Source organism: Vanellus vanellus (assembly GCF_965231255.1).
Source record: "Vanellus vanellus genome assembly, chromosome: 8".
Classification (NCBI taxonomy): Eukaryota; Metazoa; Chordata; class Aves; order Charadriiformes; family Charadriidae; genus Vanellus; species Vanellus vanellus.
The window spans coordinates 18,607,428-18,629,792 of record NC_138913.1 but is presented as its reverse complement, the minus strand read 5'-3'; the positions used below and the strand labels follow the sequence as shown (position 1 = coordinate 18,629,792).

At 36.1% G+C, this 22,365-nt stretch overlaps 1 protein-coding gene across 1 annotated transcript in view; it reads right to left on the bottom strand.

Annotated features, from left to right (window-relative positions):
• Window positions 1-593: 593 nt before the first annotated feature.
• TRIP12 (thyroid hormone receptor interactor 12) overlaps window positions 594-22,365 on the bottom strand; it is an 80,962-nt gene continuing 59,190 nt past the window's right edge. The window contains exons 22-42 of the mRNA XM_082486968.1: window positions 21,831-21,931; window positions 21,512-21,686; window positions 20,965-21,106; window positions 19,822-20,013; window positions 18,942-19,093; window positions 16,979-17,136; window positions 16,459-16,532; window positions 16,119-16,318; window positions 15,216-15,343; window positions 14,772-14,923; window positions 14,160-14,302; window positions 12,690-12,846; window positions 11,425-11,523; window positions 10,767-10,881; window positions 10,313-10,467; window positions 9,639-9,803; window positions 8,238-8,402; window positions 4,557-4,670; window positions 4,117-4,211; window positions 3,794-3,897; window positions 594-2,831 (exon numbers count right to left, since the gene is read on the bottom strand). Of these exons, the coding sequence (XP_082343094.1) occupies window positions 2,635-2,831; window positions 3,794-3,897; window positions 4,117-4,211; window positions 4,557-4,670; window positions 8,238-8,402; window positions 9,639-9,803; window positions 10,313-10,467; window positions 10,767-10,881; window positions 11,425-11,523; window positions 12,690-12,846; window positions 14,160-14,302; window positions 14,772-14,923; window positions 15,216-15,343; window positions 16,119-16,318; window positions 16,459-16,532; window positions 16,979-17,136; window positions 18,942-19,093; window positions 19,822-20,013; window positions 20,965-21,106; window positions 21,512-21,686; window positions 21,831-21,931 (2,983 nt within the window). The 3' untranslated portion in view covers window positions 594-2,634. The remainder of the gene's footprint in view (window positions 2,832-3,793; window positions 3,898-4,116; window positions 4,212-4,556; window positions 4,671-8,237; window positions 8,403-9,638; window positions 9,804-10,312; window positions 10,468-10,766; window positions 10,882-11,424; window positions 11,524-12,689; window positions 12,847-14,159; window positions 14,303-14,771; window positions 14,924-15,215; window positions 15,344-16,118; window positions 16,319-16,458; window positions 16,533-16,978; window positions 17,137-18,941; window positions 19,094-19,821; window positions 20,014-20,964; window positions 21,107-21,511; window positions 21,687-21,830; window positions 21,932-22,365) is intronic.

The window sequence follows — 22,365 nt, the reverse complement described above, 5'->3', positions numbered from 1 at the left end:
ACAAAACAGTTCAGTACCAAGACGACTACATATTCTCCTGAGGGCTACACTGTCCTCACACACCTACGATTGATTTTAGTGAGTCTTTCCTTTAATCCAAGTTCCTGAACAAGGAGGAATCCCTAAGATCTTGCCCCACCCCTCCACTTGTTTCCAACTACTCGTAGACTGTACATTTCTGTTTGTAGCGAAATAGTGCAGTCATGCGAACTGTGACTCTTCAGTTTATTCTTATAATTTACTATCTTTACCTTTTAAGGCAGACTGCTCTTCTAATACACTAAAAGCTGCTCTTGGTAGGAAAAAAAAAAAAAAAAAAATGTCACCCAAAAGGGTTTCATTCACTTTTCAGGACAATTATATCCCTGGTCTGGGCTGAAAGTGACAGCCCGCACAACAAAAATCAATTGTCACCACAGGTACTTGGTTTTTTCCTTCCTTTTTAAACAGGCCACCAACAACTTATTTTCCCACTGAAACAGTTATACAATGGCTATATATCAAATTTGAAAACTTCTCAAAATTTCAAAGTCAATGAGAGCCAGATTCTAGAGGGAGACAACATGGGTAAAAAAAAATATCAATACACATGATATTTTAATACAAAATATTAGCTTTTTTCTTTTTTGTTTTTACACAAGTCAGTTATTTTAAAATATAGAACCTTAAAAAATGAACAAATTGCTATCCACATACTATAAACACTTTTTTGTGCTCAGTTTGATCAAGTTATCAGAACAATTTAAACACCAGTCCATAGTTTAAACACTGCCTTGAAGTTTTATGAAAACTATGCCGCACTGTGCACTACCATTATTATATGTACAGTGTGAAGCGCCTTCTTTCCGTTTTAATACGGTAGTAGAAACTGTTCAGTTATCAGGTTCTTTGTGCAAAGATTTCACATTCTACTCATGCTCTTGACAGATTTGCATTACATTTCAGTGGCACTGGTATGAGCAACCACATGGAATTCTGTGAATGTTCACTGGAAAAATGTCCATTACATGTACTGAAATACATATTCTGGAAGTACAAGTTCTTCAGCTAGATAAAAGAAAACTTGTTATTGTTAGTTTAGGGGAAATACTAGCCTGATTAGCCAGAATTTAACAATTTCTAAGCACTGAAATGAATTTTGATTTCTCAAAGTTGAATAAAAGTAAGTAACTATCACATTTTCATAGAGATGAACTATATAGCAGGTACATCTCAGGAATATTTGTAATCGCCCGCTTTTTGAACCCACAGAACGAAAAAATTGCCCTCTAAGTTGGAGGTCTTAAAAGGTCTTGTTTTAGTAGTAAATCATCCACAAGTTGCAGGCTGTTAGCCAAGTAGATTTTAGGATGATTTACTTGCATTACAGTAATTTACACAATTGAACTTTATGCATACAGTACAAAACTATGAACAAAAAGGTGAAGCAAACTTTTTTATTTATATTCAGGTAAAAACATTAACCTGATGAAGTAAATTATTGCAGATTTGAGAAATCAGCACATAAAACAGTTGGACAGAGCATTGCTTACAGGTGCTTTATCTGTGTCAAAAGACAAAGGCTGAACTGTTTGTTCCAAGCTAGCGCTGGGGGAAAAGAGGAGGGCGGGAAGAAGGAAAAAAAAAAAAAAAAAAAAAGAGACTACAAAAGTAACCAGGAACTTAGATCAAGAACAAGAAAACTGTTTACTCAAACAGGGAATGAAACAACTAATTTGTCTTTTAAAAAACTTTACATCAATTCGAAATGCTCTGGCCTTACCACAATACACACTGGCCAGCCCAAGCTGTTGGACTTCAACTACATGAAAAAGAATTCTTCCCAGCCTCTAGTAAGAGGCTTTTGCTGCCTGAATCACTGTGTAAACAGCTCTAGAGCGTCGACTGGTAAAGGCTGTCGCCGTTATATCCTACCACTACAGTAAAACTATGCTATAAGAAAGGTTCTACCTAGTTACAAAGGCTGAATTATATTGACAATATATATTTGATTTCAGTAAAATTTAAATTATCTTAATCAGAGAAAGAGGCATGGAGCAGTTAAATGCCCACGCTAACCAAAACATAACAATTGTTGAATGTTGCACACAAAAAGAACCAAGTGAATTGCACATCAGACAATACATGAGGATGGGTAAAATTAGAGGCAGGTGAGGGTACACAGAACTAGTCTACTAAACTAGATTCGTCAAATACATGGTGTATTTTAATTTCTGTACTTATGTACAAAAGTTGTCTTTGGAGGAAAAACTTCAGACTTAGCTAGATGGATACACACAGCCCAGTATTAAACTGCACAGCGACATTTATTGTTCCAGCCTGGAAAAACATCCCTTTTTAAATTTCACACAGCAAAGCAAGTTAAAAACTTCACTCATCAAATAAATGATAATTTAAACAAGAACTTGCTAAAGAAACCTTGTCACAACAACTTTTTAGGGCCTGATCACTTTAAGTCCATAGGGGCCTTTAATGAATATCAACCAAGTGTCTTTGTTTATAATCTGCAAGCCGTTTTTCTACAACAAGAAGGCGTAACACGTTTCCTTGACTCAGGTGATATATTTCGAAAAGAATTGTGAGTTTCTCTTTTGCTGTAACTGTAACAGGCAGACATTGCATTTTTCATCGTGATCAGGAAAGATGGAATGACTGCTGCCCTTCTCTTGCAGCTATCAAGAGTTTTTCACGCATTATCTCAATAGTTGAATAGTCCGGCAATTTGAGATAGTTCACACAAGTCATTACTGAGGGCAAGAAATCATCTGGATTCTCTGTGGACTCAAATGTCTTGCGTACAATTGTCAATGGAGGATTCAAACTTCGAAAGCCTATTAATGAGAAAAGACATTCAGAATAAGGTTTTTCCATTTGAAAACCCACAGTTAACACTGTAGACACCTAACAGTGGCAGAAGCATGCATCTCATAACTGACTTCTTAATCTCCGGTTTTAAAAGTTTAGAATATGGCTTTATAAGGCCAAGTAGCAAGCTAAAACACACCTACAATCTTTTCTGTAGATTAGTTTTCCAAGATGAATTAAAAAAATAAGCTAGATACATCCACTGTTAGTTCTGTGTTCTGTATGTGTAAAAAACCTATTCCAATCACAGTATTTTTAAGAGTTTAAGAGTTTGTGGGTTTCATACACATTTTCTAAGATTCTCAGAAATTATCTATGACTGTTGCACCGTATTTTTTCACTCCAGCTAAGGTTTTTGTACTCCTAATCATCAATCCTATCTGCACCATCTCTCCCCCCATTTTTTTTTTTTTTAAAAGAATCAACTTTTTCTTATAATGTCAATTCTTTAACTAGAAAAAAAAAATCCTAAACCCCAAAGAACACGAGTAATGGAACAGATGCATGAATTCTGTTTTTACTTGCAAAGCATTCAGCTGAGAATACGGTAAAATGGGTATTCTATAATGGTCCCTAGCAAAGACAGCAAAATTCCTCAAGTCTTCCTCACTGCCTCTCAATACAGTATTAAGGGGTTTCAGTTTTGTTAAAATTTTGAACTATTTTTTGCTCTCTAGTAGATTATCTGGTAACATAAATAACACCTGGAGAGAGTCAATTGAATGAAGTGCCATGAGATTAACACAAAATTTGAGAATTCTACATGAAGTCTACCCAGCCACTTCTGAAACTAGAAGTGTCAAACACGTATGAACCTCTAAAATACACAGATAAGTATTTTTTTCCTATTGTGAAATAATCCACTTATTCTGAAATGTGTTGATACTACTGATTTCATATACAGCAATATGTAATAAACAAAACCTACCTCCTACAGGCAGTCTGGGGCTACCCGTCACAAACTGAAGAAACAGTCTCTGCTGCTCACTATCAAAGCTACTGAGAATTTCAAAGAGATACTTCACTGCTCGACTACAGAGGGGGAAAAAAGCAAGCTATTATTATTTTGTTTACAGTTAAAATAATAGCATCAGATTCATATTCAGTGCAGTATGAATGTTTTCAAATAAATTTCATATAATTCTTTTAGCTTGAATATCAGTATATCAAGACTATTTAAATACATATTTTCCAGCACTTTTTGTTTGTTTGTTGGGTTTTTGTTTTAAACAAAACCAAAAATCATATTACCTGTCATGTGTATAACCGTGATCTGGCCTGCAACATTCCATTAAAGTCTTTGCATCCCAAGTGTCTGTTTTGCTGCCGCACAAGAGCTGCTCCAACTATAAAATTAAAAAGCAAGGAAGGAAATTTTGCCCTTTAGTACTTGAGGTAGAAGGAGTACTGTGTTCTGACTACTGTTACAGCATTCTACTTTCTGGAATGGCTTGCTGCAAAACAACCTCAATCACCCCAAGCAATCCTCCCAAATTTTTTGAATGCAATAGCTTCTTTAACATTTACATTTAAAATTACATTTAAAGGACACCAAGTTTTACTAATATATATCAGAATTGTAATGTAATCAGACTGTCACAATTGCACTGCATCCAGTGCAGACTGGTTCAGACTGCCCATACGTATAGATGTGAGGTTATAAAAGCATCAGTAAAAACAGGTTTACCAACCTCCTCAGGATAGAAGTACTGAAGATGACTGAGGGGGAAGACTGATTCAAATCCATCTCTGAACGAGTCAAACTGTCTGGCAACACCTTCGTTTAGTGCCCAGAATATAACCAACTGCAGGGGAAAAAAAAAAAAAAAAAAAAAAAAAAAAAAGTCATTTGAACAAAGGAAGCGTGGAATGGTCTCTACTGGACAAAAGACTACAGCTGCAGAAAAACACACTACCGAAGACAAGCCATATGCTCGCTGTAGCTGTGACAGAATTTGAACTGATTCATGGAGCTGCTCTAAAGCATTGCCTCATTCTGCCTCAATTCATAACTCATACTGCTGCATGTGTGCAAGTGCAGTGCTGATGCAACGCAACAGACACAGAATTCATTGTTTTTTTTTTTCTTTATAACTTTCTCATGTGATCTGTCATGGCAAATTAGCAAAAGTCATTTAGAGTTCAAACCACCCATTTGCCTTTACTTTTGATAAAAGAAAGTTAATACATTGAATATAGATCAGCTGGTTAAACTGATCCTATTTAAGAAAAAATTTTCAAAGCAAATCTAAACATTTATTAGATATTTTCAGAAGCCTAACCTAGATGTTCTCTCTGTACACTGATATCCATTTAAAATTCAGCAATTGAAACAGAAATCCTTAGGTCAGTACTATATTAGTTTCCCCTGTGAAAACATGTGTCTATTTTCTAATATATAGTTACAAAGTAACTTTAGACTCTTTGTTACATTAAGTATCATAATATTATAATACATGGGGGAGAAAAAAAGAAGTAACTTCATGTTACTGGGATTTGGTAAGAATCATAAGGCAAAAAACAGTAAGACAGTAGTCTAGGCTTTTTGTGTGTGCTTTTTGTTTTGTATCTGCAGTTACTTTCCTCAGGATTAAATTCACCTTCCAAAGTGGACAGCACAAACTGAAACAATAATCACTGGGGGGAGAGGGAAAGGGACATTACACAAACAAGACCAAATTTCTTTTAAGTCTCCTGCAGCCAGTATTTCTCCGCTAAATTAAAAAAATATATTATACATGGCAGATTGCACACCAAGTTCAGATTCTTCTGTCAGTTAGTGCTACTGACGATTACACTTGCCTTGGCTACCCCCAACTCTAGCAGGAAATGAAGGCTGGTTGTAAAAGATGTCAACACACAGCTACAAGTTTTTAAATGTGTTAAAAGCTCTGACCAGGAATGCTGAGAAAAGCTTTGAAAGACATCTAGGCACACATCTGAATATGATTAAAGACCTCATTGATACTGTGGGCCTCCTTAAACAAGTATTTAACTTTGTCCCAATAAGAGTTACTTGTTCCAGAAAGCTCTTAGATATGAAAGCCTATTAGGATGTCTTCCTACAAAAGAGTCAGGCATAGAATTTCAGGTAAGATACATACCCGTATTTTCACACGTCAAGTTGTAATACTGAAGAGCGAGCTGGTAAGCACCAGCAGCACACACAGAAGGCTGTTCTATTGTGTTCTATAACGTAGAATATTCTATGGCTATTCTAGCAGCAGAGTTGCCAACTTAAGAGCTGTGATTACTTTTTATGACCAGGAGTGTGTGGCAAAACTAAGCTGCACTGTATTCTTGCGGATTCAAAGAGGAGATTAAGTTGTTATGCAAAAGACTGCCCTCCAGAAACTTTTTATCCACAAAGTTAGAACAAGCAAGTTGGCCTCTTTACAGCACGGGGGGGGTGGGGTGGGGTGGGGGGGGTGGGGGAAGAATAAAGTCTGTCACTATACTGGTAGCTGAAATAGTGCTACTTTCTGATAAAGGTAGCTCCTGTGGAAACTGTCCCTGGGGAAAAAAAGGGAGGTAGAAGGTGGAATGACATAACTACAAGAGAGGCATGAAGAGTAACAGTAGGATATTCTAGCATTATAAACTCCTTTTAATGGTAATCCACACAAAATTTTAATGAAAATGACATTTTCAAGAGGAGGGCAGCTGACCACAGGGAGCTGTACAGGCTAGCTGACAAATTAAATATACTGTTTCTAAATTGCAATTCATCATACTTGTGATACAGAGGGCAATAATTTTCTCTGAAATCTTTTCTGTTTCCTTGACATCAAGTCTGTAATGATAATCACTGGTATCTAGTTTAAAGTCTCCTCTATAAGGCAGTAATATAAAGACAAAGATAGAAAAACTACACAGGTGTCCTTTAAAGAAAGTAGTCCCAAAAGCTGTTTAGAAAGAAATGGAAAGTGAGCTTTCTGTGGTGATCTGCTTTTCTTTACAATGCCAGAGGCCTGTGATAGGACAACTACAGGACATCTGAGATGTCTGCAAGCCTTTCTCAGCATATCAGATACCTAATACGTGTTACCTTGAAGAAAAATAAAACTGACTGCAAACTGTATGAAAGTCAGACTTGAAAGCAACTTTGCTCAGCTTTCCTCAGTAAACAGAGACTGCAAATGCTGTTTCTAACAAACTATGGTTGTTGGCATTGCCCATCTGTAAGTCTGCAAACAGCTTATATACAAATACATTTAATTTTTTAAGTGATTCTTGACTAGCAGAATTTGCTTTCAACAAATAAAGATATGAGAACTGGATACGTGCTTAACAGCTTGAATCTGGAAGATGAACAGCAACTCAATATTCAGTTGTAAGGATTGGGGAATAACTTTGCAAAGTTCTCAGTTGTTATCCCAGGAGCTTCTATGTGCCTTACTGTATCATTTCTACCAAAACATCAGATATGTTTTCTTATCAGTGCATGAAAATATTAACAGTCCTTAGAGTGAAATTGGTGGCAGACTAACCTGTCAAAAAATGCATTATTTAGGGATTGGAATAATGGCTTTTTCATGATGCAATCAATAATTCTTACCTCCATCCCACTCATGACTTCATGTGATAATATTGCATTCTTCCTGCCTTTCCTCATCTCTTTCCAGGCTGTTTTCAACCTATTCCATTTAACACTTCCTTACCCAAAAAGTTTCAGCAGTATGACCTTTTTGTTTTTCTAGGTTTTATGTCCCTTCTGACATAGGAATAAATCAATACACTATACTGTCAACTTATTATGGCACTGTTTTGTTATCTGTTCCTTACCTTTTTTTTTATGGTTTGTGTTTTTTGTTTCTTTGGGGGTATTGTGGTGTTTTTTTTTTTTTTTGTTTTGGATTGTTTGTTTGTTTGTTTTTAAAAGAAACACTACTGTTCGAATTTTGACTTGCAACCAAGCTGATGTTTTCTTAAGTCTGACTCCAAAAAATGTCATTGTTGTTAGAGAAGTCCAAAGCCCACTGAAGTGTGGGTAGCAGGTGCTAAATCACTACTGGGAACAAATTTGTTATCATACGCAGATGTGGGAAATTGTTAAAAGATTCTGAAAGTCCACAGTTCAAATTACTCAACCCACTACAACACTTTCTATCCAAAAAACATACTTCCGATGACTTCATTAAGTATAAACCAGACTCTTTTGTACTGTAAAATGTTCAAGTCAGGTGCACTGACTAGCATTCAAAACAGTGTTTCTGTAGTAATAAACTGGTACAGAAGAGAAGCAATCAGTAGGAAAATTATTGCTGTGCCCAGTTCATCTCATGAACTGAAATATATATGGAAATAAACTACTTGAGAGGAAGGCAAGGAAGAATAAAGAAAATTTTAGCCCTAGCTTTGCTTTTACGTACTCTGAGATACTCCTCTAAATTGTGGATGGTGACTGGTGTATCTTTTCCCCCTTTTTTCAGTTCTATATTAGGAAACCCAGGAAGTGTGAAGTCCAGTCCTAAATCTTCCACTGAGCAGCCATTCATAGTCAGAGCCTCCAATGCATACTGTAGACTTTCTTTGGTCTAAAAAATTGGAAGTGAAAACCAGTGAGAACAATTCATTCACATTAATTTATCCAAAAGTTATGACTTCTAAAGTAGTTCTGACTAAATAAACATTTCTATAAGAATGTTACTATTAATACTGTTACAGTGCTCCTTATTTTCCTTCCATATTTTTCACACATAACAGTAAACCAAGACATACCAAATAAACCATCTTAATGAATAAACTTGAAAGATCATAACAGTACACTTTTTTCCTGACAATTCTGGAATTACTTTAGCTTCTTGTATATTATTTATTTAGAAAATACTACTGCAAGAGAAGATGTGTAATAAGCTAAAGCTCTTAGGTTACGTTTTTTCCTTACAATACTTAATGGCATTCATATTTGGCATGCATACTGACATTTTTCAGCTTTCATCCACCAGGTTTCAGGTTTTTCAAACTCTTGTTGGAAATTAAAAGCGGTGATCAAGGAGAGAGAGTGAGACAGTGAGGTGAAGAGGAACAAAGGCCCAAGCTTGCAATAACTTCACTAGTAACAAAGCAGATGTATTAAGAGTATAAATTAGGTTATTACCACCTACCACCTATTAACAATGGGTTCTAGAAAGAGCATACATACCAAAGATTTCTTATCACTACTCTGCAACAGTGAATAGTATTATTTTCTGCTAAGAGTGGATAACCTTGAAAAATTAAAACTCTTCCATATCTAAGAGAACCTGTATGCTCACATATAGAGCCAGTTTGTATCAGTTCCACACACAGCTCTTCAGTGAGGAGGAAGAAATCCACAAAAGGCACATCTAAGAAAACCTGAAAATTTGACTAAACCAACTAGGAAGCAAGCCAAGCCTTCTGAATGTTTAAAAAAAAAAAAAAAAAAAAAAAATCAAGGACAGATTTTTTTTTTTCCTCTGATATTGAAGTTGGTTAGTCTTTTCAAAATGAAACAAAAAAGGTTACCTGAGGCAAACATCTGGCAGTTTTAGCCATTTCTAGACTATGTTTAATCACACAGAAAAATCTCATAATAAATTTCTAATGTTAGAGTCTATATTACAAGGAGACCATGTTATAATTACTAGCCACTGATCTAGTAACATTAAAACTACTCCTTTTATTAGAATGAAGTCATTAGCACTATCCCCATCCGTATTAAGCACTATCATACACTCTCAACTACAGCTACTTCATAAAATCCAAACGTGTGAAGATGTACTCTTCCATTCTTAGGGTTACTTTCCCACCTGTGTTTTGTCCTGTTCAAGTCTTTTCTTTTGTCTTACAATATCTTCAAGGTGATATATTGATTTGGCTACTACTGGATCAATACTGAACAAGTCATGTGATGTCAAGGAAGTTTCCTGTCGTAGCATCCATTTATAAAAAGGAAGTCCAAGAGGAAGGTCCACCTGGAAATTAAAATGTTGTTTAATATTGAACTGTCTTCCAAAACTATATCTTTTGCTATTTTATCTCTTGACTAGATCTAGAATACTATTTACTAATTCATAGTTCTGGGGTACACCAAAATACCATGTTTGAGTGTTTTTACCTGAGAAATTTACAGTTGAGAAAACACAACTGACTGCTCTAATGTGTATGCACTAGGCAATCAGCAAGTTAGCAGCTGGAGTAATAAGAAGCCCAAAATGATCTTAAAAGAAGATTGGAGAGAGACTGCAACACATGGCAGGCAATGGCTTCTCCTTTTTTCACTATGGCCTCAAAAGCCACCGTGAAGATCTTCAACATGCGCTACCCTTTCCCCCTCAAAAGCTCAGCTGCATCCCTCTTCCCCTGCCAAAACTGCTAGAGCTGAAAATAATTCCATGCAACTCAATGCTATTTGTTCCTCAATGCAGTCAGAACTAAGATTTTCATTAACCCTCGAGAATCACATTTTCCATTTTATTCTCACCAGTCTAAAATCCATGATTGCCTTGGCCATTAGTTTTCCCAGAAAGCGGAACTTCATTTTAACTTTTGCAATGTGAGCTGGCTTGGCTGTTCTACCAAAAGGAAGTGCAAAAAGGCCTTGAAGGTTATGGATGTATTTGGTACCTTCCTGGCTTCCTGTTGAGGAAGGAGGAAAAAAGAAAATTCAGTACATACACTGCTAGTTTCATTCCAGACAAAGTTTGAAAGCAGCTATCAGATAACTATAACCTAAAGCTTCTTATAAAATTAAAAAAAAAAAAACCAAAAAATAAAAACACAACAACCATAAAGATAATCACACGCTATCAGGAGGCATATTATCTGACCACAGACTGAGGTGCTCTTTCAATCAAAGCCAGTCGTGTAATTAAAGTCAACTTAGAATCAATTCAGTATTAGATCAATGTTCGTATTTTAGGTAGTAAAACATTTACCTTTTGGATTGGCTAAAGTCACTTCTTCTCCCCTCCAAAGGCCCAAGTCTGCTCTCTGTAGTTCCTGAGATACAAGTGCATAGAACTCTAGCGTAGGGCCTAGGCCTGTGCCAACCTTCAGGAGGAGGAAGGGTACAGGGAGAAGAGGAGGAATGAGATAGATAAATGAGTCCATTAGGTCAGTTTGAATATCGAAATCTTTACTTAGTCTGAGAAATACAGTACATTATTGGCTATAAAGAAAACTGCATTGCAAAAAGCGTTCCAGAGAACCTAACTATGCCAACATTTACCACACAACTGAGACAGCTTGGAAAGACCACATATCAGAAGGAGTAACAGTGGAATAAAAGTATTAACCACCTAATGATCATATTATAGAGGAAACACACAAAGCTGTTTGCTTAGAGTTAGAAAAAAAAAAAAGTGCTCTGCAGAATAAGACTGATTATGAAATTTAGTAGATCAGAAATAGTTTCTCGTAGCAATTAAAAAAATCACAACCAAGTGGATTAGGGACAATTAATAGATACAATTTTGTGGCACCAGCAATGGGAAGAACCAAGAGTCTGACCAAGTCATTCTAGGAAAGTTGTAGCTTTTTTGTACTAATCTTCAGTAAAAAGGGGTTAAATTAGACTGCATTGATATTACTTACTTCATTCTCATACTGGATTTCCAACATGGCTCTTGAACTGCCTAGATCCTGCATCACAGATTCTGCCTGTTTCAACAGCTCATCTCTGTTCACAGTGCGCTACACATTAGAGAAGTTTTAAGTAGTGAAATTATGTCTGTAAGTCCCAGCTCCCAAGGCAGTTACAACAGGAAAAAAAATCAGTTATGCAAGTTTTTCCACCCCATGCTAATAGTTCCACAGTTCAACAATTTGTAAGCTTACACTTTGATAAAATAATTCTTGCTTCTATATGAAAACTGACTAGAATTAAAGTGTTTGGTATAAAATGAAAAACCAACACCTCACATTTGTATCAGTTTAATAGGTACTGCTGCTCTTGCCAACAATCTGGTGGCAGGACTAGAACATAGTAGAAAAGCATTGTCTTGTGATGTTACATACTTCAAACCAATATGTGGAGAAGAAAACACAGAGTAAAGATGCCAAAATCCAGCAGCCTAAAGGAATCTTATACCTTGCCCTTGTGGATTTTCTAGTAGGGGAAGTGGCAGGTTTCAGAAAACAAAACAAGCACCCAACAAAAAAAAAAAAAAAAAACACCACCCCAAACACACCACACAACAAAAAAACCCACCAAACAAAAAAACAGCCAACAGCACTGGGATTCCTACAGGTTGGAAGCTATTTTTTTCCCCCCAGAGGTATTCAAGACCATACAGCAGATCTACTAAGCAGAACTTAGTATAAGATAACAGACTGAAGGCAAACACCCAAAACTCCCTAAGTTTAAAACAGTCACAGTTTAGTTTTATTACATTGTAACAGGAGGTTTAATACTGTCCCAGAATGCAAGAACAACGTTTTTGTTTTTTTCAGGTGACACTTAAGGGTTTAAATCCTATTGCTTGAATTCTTAATGAAGTTCTACATACAGAAAAACAGATGTTTACAATATATGGAAACATCACTAATGTAATCTAAATCTTAAAGTTCATTCTCAGAGCGTAGTTTCAGAAATAACGTAGACTCCAACCCCAAACGAAGCAGGATTTGAGAATGCAGCATAGTATACTCCAGCCCCTCCTGCCACCTAGTGGCACACACCAGAAGACACTGTGCTTTCCACTCGGGGGGCTTTTAAATGAACAGAAAGGAACCTCCCCTTCAGGGCTATGCTACCAAAATGTGGAGTTTTACAAATAAACTTGATCACAACTATATTTTTAAAGACAACATAAAAATAAACAGATCATTTATTCCATTTTCAAACAAGATATACCTACTTTTTTCCTGTCCAGTCGCGGTGCCACTCTGCTATCCTGAGAATCTGACTGATTGATTTCTGGATTAGTATCCAGCAGTCTTTGCATGGCTCGATCACGATCAAAAGCAGTTACATAAAACAGCATTTGACGGGTATCAAACGGAAAGAAAAATGGGCTGTAAAGAGCATTGGATTAGTTAGCTGGGTTCCAACTAGCATCTATGACTATAGTTTAGTTTAAAACACAATAGAAACGTAGTACACCTGAAATTAGTGTTTTACTAAACACTGTGGTGAAAGCAGCCTCAAAAGGAAGCCTTCCAGAACACACTTGAGTTTTAGTTACAGTGCTTATGAGCAAGAGTCTAGAGAGAGAAATAACATGACAAGGAACCACAAAAAATTCCAGAAGCTTTTAATTTTTCCAGAAAAACAACTCATAATACTCAAATGCCTTAGCTATGCAAAGTTTAAATCAGAAAAGATGTGTTCTGTTACTTGTTCACACCTGTTTTAAAATCAGTAAGTCTAACTAAGATGAGATATTTTAAGAAGGTGGTTCAGCCTTCCATATTTGGGGGGTAGAAATGAGAACCTGCCTACAGCAGCACCAGCATTCTACCTTCCACCATTTCCCAAAAAACACTTTAAATAATCTGTGAAAGACTACTGGAGAAACTTACTATTTTATCAGTTCTACTATTCTTGAAGGCATGTGTACATGAAGAGTGCAGACCTCCACTGACATTTAAGTGAAAAGGCAGTTTTATAAATACTACTGCTTCTTATTCTTTGTATAAGAATATACATTCATACTCATCATTTGTTATCTGGAAAGTTTATGAAGAAATTTAGACATCTTATTTCAAAAATGAAAAAACAAATAGTTTCTCTAGAGTACGTATATCCAGTCAATTGTCACCAATGTTGCTTCAATTAATATGACATTCTTAGATTTTTTCCAAGCACCTCTGATTTCTCATTATTTCCAAGCGCAAGAGTTTTACAGCTTATACTCTGTATGAAGATACTATAAGGCACTATGAATATAGCTTCATAAAAAATATTTATCATATTTTATCAGTAATTATAAAAATATTTTCCTTTGTACCATATTGAATAGGCTAAGATAAATGTGGTAGTGTGACAAAAATGCTATTAAGCAGTTTAACAGGAGAAAAAATACTCAAATAATCAAGTACTATTATTTCAATAAGAAAACTTCAAATTGCTCAGAAACTCCTGTAAAATGGTCCAAACTTTGCAGCTAGTCTAGCTAGTCTACTCCCCCATATTTGGTTTAAACCGCACAACACAGATGTAAATATTTATCCAAGTGTCACTATGTAACTTAGCAAGATTTCTGTGACTACATTTTACTCTCCCCCAGCACTTTCTAAAGCCTTGTAACAGATGATGTACCTGGGCTGCCCAGCCAGGAGGCCTACTGAACTCAAATTAGAAATACTACACCATAAGTCATTCATACCATGTTTTTCCAAGTTCTGTCAGCCAAGTTGGTATGTTTCCTGTCATAATTACCAAAGGATCCTGAAGCTGCCTGTTTGCTTTTGCTGTCAGTTTACTGTTGATAAACTCTGAGGTTGGAATAATCTCCTTGCAGATTGCATTCTGTGTTAAATAAAAACAACGTACTTCTAGTCAAAAGAAATGCTGGAAGAAATACCAAGCCTTTGTTAAGAGGGCTTTTTATGCTTCTAATTTGCTTATCACAAGAAAAAAAAAGAAACAACTTTCATTGTCACTTCGATCATACAGAGCCTAAACCATGAAAGAAAGACTGAGTAAGTTTTTATTATTCATTTTCTTTTCAGGAATAATGTTGCTTTTTGGACTCAAGGAAGGAAAAAGCATGGAAAACGTGATTAACACACTATAGAGGAAATATGATTGACTATAAAAATTTATAGCCTTCACCTTACCAGCAGTTAAGAGAAATAGATAGGGTAAGACAATAGTATTCTCATTATTCTGTCTTGGTGTGGGGCAGCGGACAGGGAGAAGGCGGCTGTTTTAAGGTGTTTCAGGACAGAGTTGTCTGTATCAAGTAAGAAAGAGATTTTAAAAGTGTTCTACTCACATCATACAAGTAATACCAGTATCGACTGATAGCATGTAAAACTCTCAAAAGAAGAATAACGTCTAATGAGGGATCTTCAAATGTTATGTTTTCAGGTGGAGTAGATATGAGGTAAACTTCTAGGGGATTTAATACCGAAGGGCATACACCATCTAGCAAGAAAAAAGAATATTTTATCAGAACAAATGAATTGGAAGCCTTTCCAGGATATAATCGTTAGGAGCCTAGGTAGTATTAGTCATGGCATTCACTTAACTACAACAGCTTAGTAAGACAATTCAGCAAGTGTCTTATTATCAGTTTTAACACACACATTAATATATGTTTACTTTTCTTATACTATGCTTGCTTTAAAACAAACATTATGGTGTCTCTAAACACTTTTCCTCCCCATTCTTTCAGAAATTTCACAAGTCTAACATATTAGCAAGACAACACACTCACCATGCCACAATTCATCATGTTTTTTAGAATTTCTAGGGGAGGTTTTCGTGGGAGCAGTTTGTGCTCTTCCTCTTTTACCACCAACACAGTCCTTACTACCATCTTCATCCTCTCGCACAGGTTTGTACCTAAGAAGTAATTAAAAGTTGAAAACATGTTTGTGAAATACTAACTTACATGGAAACAAAAGCCATTATAAAAGTGTTAGTTCTTTGATTACCAGAATTTTACTTGAATGACAGTTAAAAGCAGAAAGACAAGAACAATGCATTTGGATATTATCCAGCCTTTGAAGCTAGGCCTCAGAAGCAAAGTATGTCATGGGAGAGAAAAAATGGGGACCCTCCGGCTCCATGAACTGGAAGAAGAGAAGCAGAAGGTATAGACAAAAAATACAAAGTGTTTGGGTTTTTTTGTTGTTGCTGCTTTTGCCTAACACATTTAAATATGAGAAAGAAAAAGATGCTGCTGAACGTTAAAATGTTTGGCACAGTCATAGGTCAATACTGCTCCTTGCAAAGTATGGCCAGAGAATACATACACCTGCACAGCAATCAACTATGAAAACCAGTATGAAGTTGACCATTATTTGTAGACTGCAGACACATTCTCTATTGTTTGTTAGTTACCTAACACTAAGAATGATTTCACTCAATCTAGCAGGTATCATTTAAGATTCCCCACTTCTTGTTCATCAGCTTTGCTGATGAGCTAGAAAGAACATCAGTAGCTAGCATTGAATTTTTACTAAGATTTAAATATCCCAAGCACATCAGGAAATTCAAAGCTTCAGTTGAGGGGGTGGAAGAACAGGGGAGAAGGAGAGCTATATTCCATTTTTCTTTATGTATATACATCTAGGAAACTGGGCTTGTCATCCCCTGATGTCTGTGGCCAACTTACCAAATGGTATGCGTTTTTGTCCAAATCCCAGCTCTTCCTAATGGGTTGCTTTCATCATCTGTAGACTCCCTCTCCTCCTCAGCTTGCAAACTGTACTGCCTAACTGCTTGATACACAGTCATATTGTATGGCAGTAAGTGATCTCCAATGTAAAACTGCAGTCTATGTCTCACATTCCCTGAATTTAAGAATTGAGCAGCCTGAACAAAAAAAAAAAAAAAAAAACCAAAAAACGAAAACAACCACACAAGTTAGGAAACGTTAGGAAACTTGTTGCTAGCTTTTCTTTAAGACTCTCCCCACACCGTTCCCTCTTCTTACCCCCAGAGCAAAAGCTTACCAAAGATTCATCTATTTCTTCATCTGACCCATCATCATCGCTATCCTCATCATCTTCTCTAACTCTTCCATAGCCTGAGGCGAGAGAGAAGACACCTTTGTTTTTACATGAAATGTAGCAATGCTTTTGTACCGAATTCTATAAACTCCACTCCACTGTTTAAAACAGTTCCAAGATACCTCAGTTGAAAAAAGTAAGGTTCAGATGTGTTTGAACAAATTTCGGTATTAACATCTGGCATCAAAAATGCCAGGTTACAGCCAATCTGACAGTCAACTAGATTATACTTCTGTTAGTATTTAGACTGAACTGTTTACAACAGGAAGAAGTTTGTCCCAGAAAAGATTCTCCACAGCCTTAGTCTCCTCTCCCATGAGGAAGACACAGTTACAGGTACCTCCCCCCCATTTGTCTTCAGTATAATCCTCACAGATTTTTACAGAGTCTACACTACTGACAGTAGTGACTACTCCAAAAAGCAACACACATGTGACTGTATAACATATATATATATATATACCTCTAACTACAAGATATCTTTCAATGGCTTGTACCAAAGCCAGAGGATCAATCTTCACAGGTCCACCTTTCCACTGTTTCACATTAGCACAGTCTGGATGTCTTTGCAGTTGGCATTTTAATTGATGTGTATTGAAGAATTTTAAAGCTTGGGATCCTCTGTTAAGAGAAAAACTCAAAATAATTTGTGAAAAAAGTTGCTACACAAAGAATCTAATAACCATAATTGCATTAAAAAAATGCATTCAGATAGGTTTATACATGCATTTACAAACTCACTCGTTCAGAGTATTATTTCTCAGCCTACTTCTCTGAAAATAAGCTATTAAGATTTGGATAAACAAATTAAAAGTTTTATTCTACAAGAACACCAGAATGCAAGTTGGACAAAGTCTGATTTCCAATGGAAGCTACTTGGATTAAGAGAAAGTCCAGTCTGATGTCTGATTACAAATGGCCTACACTGACCTTCTCTAAGGTCTGAAGTTGTTCAGTGGTTGGCTGATTCCATGAGATTTAGAGCTGAGTAAGGATCAGAATCGATGGTAGAAAATGCAAATATCTATTCATATGTTTTTTTAATAAGGACATAGAGACAACCTGAAAGCTCCTCTGTTTTTTCTTGCCAAGTATAGTTTATATACATACTTCATCTAGCCACTTTTATACACAAACCTCTTATCTTGGGCTGCTTCTATTTCCAGGTGCTAGCGAAAGACTACCAAATCTTAATGCCTCAAAATCCTCATTGACATAATCCACAGTAACACTAGGAGTCAAACAATGCTGCAGTAGCCTGACTTTCCATGTTTAATTTTCTATCAAAAAGAATAGAATTTTGCTTCTATGATCAGCAGCTTTCTAACTTGCAGTTATCCCATTTTACAGAAATAGCATATATCAGGAAGCGTTGTAAGATTACAGAGCATATACTATTAGCAAGATCCAGCAGAGACAATTAATTCCTTCAAGTATTAGAAATCCGTGTATTGCATTCATTCCCATGGATTTTAACAGTTTCACAACAAACAAGTACTGAATTTCAATGTAAGTTAGATTAATGCTGTAGTGTGAGGCTCTAATACATCTACTATAATGGACAGTGTGGATTTTTTGTCTCTAATTGTGACACAACATCCTATTACTGGGAGACAGAAGATTTTGGCATTTCAAACTTTAATAACAGTCTTCAAAAATTCATTTTTGATGGTCCTCCCCTCCTAATTTCTATGTAGAAACGTAGAATGTGTCTACAACCAAACTGTGCTTTTAGGCAGGAGCAAAAAAATTCTCTCAAGACCTATATACAACTTATACTGAAACAGACTTACTAACCACTATACACTGAATGAAAAATAGTGTAGATTTAAAGAAAAGTACAGGAAAAAAAAAAAAAAAAAAAATCGCAGAAGTAGGTTTTCAGTCACTTAAATTTGTTACTTAAAACGCAAATAACAAGTTGGATTCCAAGCTTAATCTGTCCTAAGACACAGGGCAGGTCTAGAATTATTTTAAACTATGTTGACAGCCAACAATTATCAATTCATTATCATCCTAGAGAACAGAATCTATCTGAAGAAAAAAGTTTAGCGCTGTAATAAAAACACTCAGTAGTTTAATTACTTCACTAAAAATATCAGTGTCTCAGCAATAAACAGATTATTTCCTTCCAGTGTTTGTTACATGGGGACAAGACAGACATTTGAATTTTTAAAGCCTAAATTTAGAGATTGCATTTAAAATTACACATCCACGCCCAATCTAAGTGAGAGAAGTTTTAAGGTGGTAAGCAGACATTTGGTTAAATATTCAATCTTCCATTGAACAAAAAAACCAACTGTGTAATTGCTTTTGTCTTTAATGGGGCCAGAAGTTTCCATTACCTCTTGGAACTTTTAGTGTTGAAACAAGTTTTGGAAAACAAAAGCTTCCAACAAAACTGTTACCTGAGCATTAATCCTTACCTGCTCCCTGTTCCATTTCCACTTGGGAAGTCATGCACTTTGACAGGAAACTGTTCCATCTGACTGAGGCAATTGTTCATTTTATGGACTAATGCCAACAAAGGTGCATTTTCTAATGGCTCTAATCTTCCAAGGGGTTCTTCTCCAGGAAGCTGAAATACATTCCAGTCTTTCAGTTATGTGCTCGAATTAATCCATCTTAAACAATTTATACCACAAGTTGTTTTAAAAAAAAAAAAAAAAAGCCACACACACAAAAACACACAAAACACATAAATCAAGAGTCACTGCTCTCACTTAAAGTAACAGCAGTATCAGGATGACTAGATGACACATAAGTTTATGAAAGACCTGTTTCAAAGAATGCACGTTTCTCTCCTTGTTTCAGCCAAGTAGCCCTACAGATTTTAGGTAGTCACCCTTAACCATGAGCAGGAAGCTTCGTGGAAGCTGTAGTTATCTACTTTCCTCTTCCACTTCAAATTTCTTCCTTTAAAAACAGGACAATCTCGTTTCTTGCAGCATTTAGGACTACGGAGAACAAGTAATAAGATCACTATCCAAACTCTTTCCATATCAACTTACTAAAAGTCAGGAACAACTTTAAGTTGTTCAAGACAGACAATTCACCATTTTGGAATATTTTTCCACTGCTGCACGAAATTTTCTGTAATCCCAGTGTATTTTAAAAAGTTTATGATCTGTAAAAACACAGAACCACGTGAAAGTGGTCATGTTTCACAGCTAAGCATAAACAAAACATTGCTCCTGTACTGCATCTTTAAGTCAAGGTCATTGCTGAACCTCTCAGATGGTCAGATAAGTACAATCTGAGAGACAGACAACTAAGAATGACAAAACAATAAACAAGAAAACTTACTGGAGAAGAAAAAAATACATGAAGAAATCTTTTCAATCTGATATCCCTGCTTACAGCATCTTTCTCACTTTTAGATGTCAAATAAAGCAGCAGTTGTTTAACAAACCCACTATGCTGGATTTCAAATGAGGAGACGTCAGACTCCGAGACAATGCTACGGATTTCTACAAGGCACTCTGTTCCACCATCCACCTGAAAAACATGAATGTGATATTTTACTACCCAGGTATTAAGGGCTTAAGAAATACTATTTTTCTTCCTACTGCATGGAACAGCTCTAAAGGGAGGGAAAAGAAGGGAACGTCTGGAGTGTATAGTAACTCAATAAAAGAAGTGACAGGGCAAATAATCTGAGGATAAGCAATTTCTCTGTTCAAGAGGAGATATTACAGGCAACATCTACATTTTCCCCTTTTTAAGAGAAATGCAAGGTCCCATTTCTGTCTCATGCAACATAGATATGAACTCTAGACAGAGGTGTTTTTTTGTTGTTTTGTTTGTTTGTTTTTTAAAAAGAATCTCAGATTGGCATATATTTTACACATCTGTGTGTGAGAGAAAGTTCCATATTTTAATGATTGCTTAGATCAAAGCACAGAACTTAACTCGGCTGTTTAGCTACTTTAGAAGTTACAGGTTTAGACGATTTATCAAGGATCACAACTGCCTGAGAAGCAAGGCTCAAGTTATTGAGATGCTGGTAGATTCAGCACAATCTGTATTTCTTCTGTCCTTTCAACAAAACGCTACTTCTCTCTTGTCCTCCTCCCACCCCCAAAGTTCTTACTACAAACTGTGTTCTTTAGGTATAAAAATCATTCCCTAACACTTAATTGTAGAATTTTTAAGTTTGAAATAAAAAGCCATGAAATTTACACATTGCCAGGAATCAAGAATATCCTTGTTAATACTAGTCATTTATCATAAGTGATATGTGTCAGAGCTTATATACTAATTCTAAAAACAATCCCAAGCAAACCATTGCAAGTTAAGACACACTGTATCATCATTTAAGATAATAAAAACTATGCTTAAAATATTGGCCGTACTGTCAAAAATGGTCATCTTTCCTCTAGCTTCCTCTGAAATAGAACTTCTGCTTCCACTCCCACCCCTACTCCAAGTAAGTCTGCCATTCCTAACCTGGAGGTTGAGTTGTTCAGTTGCAGTGCAAAGTCTCTGTAATACATTTAGTGCAGGATTGCTTCCATCCATGTTTTCAGAACTAAAATAGCGTTCTACAAATTTATGGGCTTGCTCCTTAATCCAGCCCTTAATTTTTTCTCTGTAAAAAAGCACACAAAATGCATTTGGCCACACTTAGCATTTACATATTCCAATATTACAAGTAAACACAGCAGAGCACCATTTTCCCCATATTTAACAGCAGTCACAGAAAAAAGCCCTTCCCTCTTACTCCAAACACAGTGAAGGTCTACCCTCCACAGATTACTTCTTGCACCATTTTTCCCAATCCTCTCATTTTCCCCCCAGCATGCTACTTTCAACTATTAAGAGGTTCTTTTCTCTACCTTAACTTCTTGATTCTTCTTCCAGAGTTACTTTAACAATAGTTAAGCTCAAATTTAACAGGTGCTACTTAATCACCTGATGGCTTATCGTATGAAAGTAGCTGCGCTTCAAAGTCAACACCATATTAGAAGTATTTTCATTTTTTTTGTGTGTGTACCTGTTATTGGAAATGGTATCCTTGGAAGCAGCCCTTGCAAGACCACTTACTCCCGCTGCTCGTGCTGGTTCAGTATTATTACTGTTGGACTGTGTGCTTAATCTTCCCCATGTTTTGGGATTTAAACTTGCCAAGAAGGAAGATTTAGGAGATTGAGTAGTTGTAGGGCTTTTAGCTGCAGAAAGCAAAGAGAAAACTAAGAGAATCAACAGGTTTATTACAGCTAGCACTTTTGAGAGCCTATAAGCTTACTTTTAAACATAAAGCTTACTTTTAAACATAAAAGGAGATGGAGCATCACTTTTTAAGAATTACTTACCTTGATTGTCTACTTTGTCATCATCTCTTGGAGGAGAGTATTTTGGTCTCCTTGGCCCTCGTTTTGGCAGTCTTTTTCTCTTTAGAACATCGCTCAGTCGTCTGTCCAAATTTAAAAATAAAGCAACATGTTTCCATCCACCATATTCATACACACACCCATCCCTCAGTTTAGGATGCATCTGCCAGCTATTTCCTCAAGAATTCAAGAAACATTCTACCCCATAACAAGGAAGGCACAAGGGAAGACTGAGCTCTCAAAGGGCCTCAACTCTATTTTAATTGAAAGCACAAAGTGACTGCTCCATCCAGAAAGAAGGGGTTTTGCTTGCTGTCACCTTTCTACTATGGGCAGCCAAATACAGCCAGAGGTGTAATTGAATAAAGGTTTCACATAATTTTCATGTTTTTGTTTGTGTAACCATCTAGTTATTCATTTATGTGAATACACTTAAAGAGGAAAAAAAAGCCATACACATACATTTCTATTGAATAAACACCAAAAGACACTGGGTATTTGATTTGCCTCCACTATT